Source organism: Acomys minous (genome assembly GCF_964271855.1).
Source record: "Acomys minous genome assembly, chromosome: 20".
NCBI classification, from domain to species: Eukaryota; Metazoa; Chordata; class Mammalia; order Rodentia; family Muridae; genus Acomys; species Acomys minous.
In genome coordinates this window covers 4,471,810-4,476,144 of record NC_140502.1, presented here as the reverse complement: position 1 = coordinate 4,476,144, position 4,335 = coordinate 4,471,810, and the positions used below count along the sequence as shown (strand labels likewise).

General features: G+C 51.6%; 1 protein-coding gene across 1 annotated transcript in view; it reads right to left on the bottom strand.

The window, feature by feature from the left end:
• Positions 1–4,028, bottom strand: part of GPATCH1 (G-patch domain containing 1) — a 51,331-nt gene extending 47,303 nt beyond the window's left edge. Inside the window, exon 1 of the mRNA XM_084770814.1 lies at positions 3,916–4,028. Coding sequence (XP_084626940.1) covers positions 3,916–3,988 — 73 coding nt within the window. The 5' untranslated portion in view covers positions 3,989–4,028. The remainder of the gene's footprint in view (positions 1–3,915) is intronic.
• Between the last annotated feature and the right edge of the window lie 307 nt (positions 4,029–4,335).

The window sequence follows — 4,335 nt, the reverse complement described above, 5'->3', positions numbered from 1 at the left end:
AATGGAGCTCGAGACCATGAGTAGGTGGACCAGCCCGGTGACCCCGGCTGTTCTTTGCCGCCTGGTTCTTTGTTTACGAGGTCACCTCCACCAAGTACACACGCGACATCTACAAAGAGCCCCTCGTCTCCTTGGTGGCCTCGCTCTTCATGGGCTTTGCAGTCCTGTTCCTCCTGCTCTGGGTCGGCATCTATGTCTCAGTCCCCAAGGGTACCCACCAGGAAGCTCACCAAGTCCCTGCTTTTGTAAATTAATTTTTTTTTTACCATTGCTACACTTATCCGTCCGCCTGCTGTTTTCAATAAGGGCAAACGTATGACCTGCTCCCCTCCCCCCACCTTGCCCACCACCTGCAGCTGAGAAGCCCTGAGCTAGGGCAAGGGAAGGCTTTCCTGCCAGCGCTGGGTGCAATTCCTGCAGCCTTCTTCATCTGGAAGGAGAGATTAACATCTGCAGACAGCGACTGGTGGCGGCAGGTGATGAGAGCCACCACCTAGGCCCACGGGACTCCTGAGGAGATGGTGCCATCTCTATCCAGGGTGATGGGAAAACTCCAGAGAGGAGGTGGCATTTTAGCCGGGGCCAGACTGTAATCACCGCCACTAATAACAGCCACTTCCTCCCGTATCGGGGCGGCCGATAAGTTGCTTCGTTGAGCATTACCTTGGTAAAGGGTACTTATTAAGTAACTGCCCGAGGTCCCCAGCTAATAGCACAAAAACTGCGGGAGATTTCAACTCTCTCTCCCCAGCTAGAGCTCCCGCCCAAGTTGTTCCTTACTTATTCCTCCGCCGGAAGTTCCCAGAAGCCTCGCCCCTGGAAGAAGCCTGCTTCTAGACCCTGACAGAAAAAAGCCAAAAGACAGAGCCCGCAGAGACCCGCGGCGCGCGTGGTCCCACGGTGTGAAGGGCCCCAGAAGGAGCAGGATCTTGTTAGCTGCACGTAAAGCTGCCACAGAAGCATTAGCTTGCATCTGCAAATGGGAGGTCTGATAAGGCGGGGCTGGCCTTGGGGGAGAGAGGGATCCTAACTAGACTAACGAATGCTTAGCATGCACAGAGCCCTGATTTAATCCCCCCTCCCCACAAACCAAACCAAAACACGACATGGCAGGTATCTTAAGGCAGCCCAGTTAAAGGAGAGGAGCAGGGAGAAGTGCGAGACCGAGGCAGAAGAAAAGGCTGACCGTGACCGTGACAGTAGGTGGCGCTTGCAGGGTCTGTGACAGGCTGTGCATTGGGAGATGCCTAGGTAGGGTTTGAGCATCATAGTCACAAGCACAGAGGAAAAGGATAATAGCCCTAAAATGAGTCTGTCCAGGGGGGCTGGAGCTGAGAACTCGAAAATGAGGTGACGGTATCTAAGGAAGAATAGAAAAGTCCTGTGGGTTTCTTCCTTCCCGATCACAAGTCGCTAAACTCCCCAGCTAATACTTAAATAATAATCCTGCTGTCAGGGCCATTTTTGTTGTTGTTATTTTGGTTTTGGGTTTTTTGTTTTGTTTTGGTTTTTTTGGTGTTTTTGGGGTTTTTGTTTTTGTTTTGTTTTGTTTTGTTTTGTTTTTGAGACAGAGTTTCTCTGTATAGCCTTGATTGTCCTTGGGCTCATTTGTGTAGACCAGGCTGGCCTCGAACTGAGAGATCCACCTGCCTCTGCCTCCCCCAGTGCTAGGACTACAGGCATGTGTCACCATGCCCAGCTAGGACCGGCAATTTTCACTAAGGTTTAATTAAATTCATCTGACCTGACAGTGCAACTTCAAAGTGGGAATAAGAGTGATTACTGGGCCTAGCTGGGCCGTAAAAACGCAGTCAGAAACTTCAAAGTATTTGGGGAGCAGTGGATGGGGACCGTAATGTAGCTCAGTGTTAGTGAAATCTGCACACGGAAGGCCCTGGGTTCCACTGAAGGGAGGCGAGGAAGGAGGAAGGAGAGGAGGGAGGGAGGCGAAGAGGGAGGGAGGAAGTCCTCAGACTTCTAAAGCTGAAGTTACCAAGTGTTTCCAGAGAGGCTGGAGAGACGGCTCACCAATTAAGAGCACTTTCGGCTTTTCCAAAGGACCTGAATTTGGATCCTAGTACCCACATCAGACAGCACCACAGCCTGTAAATGAAGCTCAAGAGATCTAATGTCCTCTTTTGGCAGCCCTCCCCAAACATAAAGATATATATGCAGAAATAATAAAACTAAGCCCGCCACTTGGGAGGCAGAGGCACAGGCGGATCGCTGTGAGTTCCAGGCCAGCCTGGTCTACAAAGTGAGTCCAGGACAGCCAAGGCTACACACAGAGAGACCCTGTCTCAACAAACAAAAAAACAAGAAAGAAAGAAAAGTCAAGGTCAAGCAGTCAATGGCTTGTTTGTCCAGGAAACAACTTTTAGGACCAGAAACACAGAAGCGATACAGTGGATGTTCACCATGGCTCTAGGGACCTGTTCTGCACGCAGGACCCTTGGCTTCCTCCACACCTGCTGTCTCACTGGGCTTAATGAGCCCATCCCAACTCTCTAGCCAATCTGATGGCTTGAGAAGGATACGATCCAATCACGTCACACATTTTAGCACTTGCAAATCTTGAGAGGTTTTTGTTTTGTTTTGTTTTTAAATATTTTATTTAACTTACGTGTGCTGGTGTGGGGGTGTCAGATCTTGGAGTCAAAGACAGTTGTAAGCTGCCATGTGGGTGCTGGGAATCGAACCCGGGTCCTTTGGAAGAGCAGCAGGCAGTGCTCTTAACCACTGAGCCATCTCACCAGCCCTTTTTTTTTTTTTTTTTCGTTTTTCAAGACAGGGTTTCTTTGTCTGCCCCATCTCACAGTCTGCCCTCCTTGGAGACAACTCAACAATTAGGGCTGGGGGGGAGGGGATTTCAAACTGATTTTTTTTTTTTTTACACAAGTGAGGGTGGTGAGTGTAAAACAGACTTCTCTGAGGAAACATGCGAGCAACCTTCAAACATACAAGAACTTGTCCAGAGACTAGCCTTTCTCACTCTTTGGTCAGCAGAGGGTAGGGGGAGAGCCGGGATCTGGCAAGCATTTCCAATGATTACAACTGCTCAGACTGGGGATAGAGCTCAGTTGTAGAATGCATCCCTAACATGCTCAAAAGCCTGAGTTTCGGCCTCAGCACCACACAGAGCGCATGCCTGTCATCTTGGCACTTGGGGGGGGGGGGGAGGCAGGAGATCGAGGTCAGTCTTAGTTACTCAAAAGTTTGAGGCTCGTCTGGCTACAAGAGACTGTCTCAAACGAACTAAGACATATGTGATGTGTGACGGGCAAACCTGTAATCCCAGCACTTGGGAGGCAGAGGCAGGCAGACCCTCTGTGAGTTCGAGGCCAGCCTGGTCTACAGAGTGAGTCCAGGACAGCCAAGGCTACACAGAGAGACCTTGTCTCAAAAAACCTTTAGGCTGGGTATGTAGCTCAGCTAGCCTAGAGGGCAGGAGGCCCTGGGGTCCATCCACAGCTGCGCGCGCACACACACACACACACACACACACACACACACACACACACACACACACACACACACAAGTCCTTACCATTGCAAGGGCCACCCACTTATCCTGACTATCCCTCGACTGCTAAACTGGCTCCTACTTTAAGGATTTCCTATCTCAAGCGTTTCTCCCCAGATCTCCCGGGGCTGATTTTTTTTTTTAACTGTCCCCTCCTGGCCAGAGACTGCCTGACCACCCTCCATCACTCCCAAGTTGCTTAGTCATTCTCGCATCTCCCACCCGTCCCTGTCCTTTTCTGCCTCCCCCCCCCCCCCAGAACACGGTGCACACGCCTCCCCAGCGGGTTCCCTGTGCCCACAGCGAGCAAGCCCCGTCGAGCTGTCTCTGGCGCCCACGTGCTGGCCTCCCACCCTGCGCCCCGCAGACTCCGCCGGACATCGGACCCGCACCTTCCTCCAGAGGCTCCAGGCCGGTCCCATAGCTGGCCAGGTCCTCGTCGCTGTCACTGTGCAGAGCCGCCATCCTGCTCCCTTCCGGGCTCCGCCCCCTCGCTACGGGAGCCTCTGTAGGCCAAATGCATTCGCACTTTCGTCTCCGCGAAGCGAACTGCTCTTTAAAGTTAAAGAGTTACCTTTTCCTTGCAGGTTATAGCCCTATGCAAGGCCCACTGCAGTTGCAGTTAAGATTGGGATCTGAGGCTGGAGAGATGGCTCAGTGGTTAAGAGCACTGTCTGCTCTTCCAGAGGTCCAGAGTTCAATTCCCAGCAACCACATGGTGGTTCACAAACATCTATAATGCCTGGAAGAGAAAGAAATCTTAAAAAACTACAAAGTGAGTTCCGGATAGCCAAGGCTACACAGAGAAACCT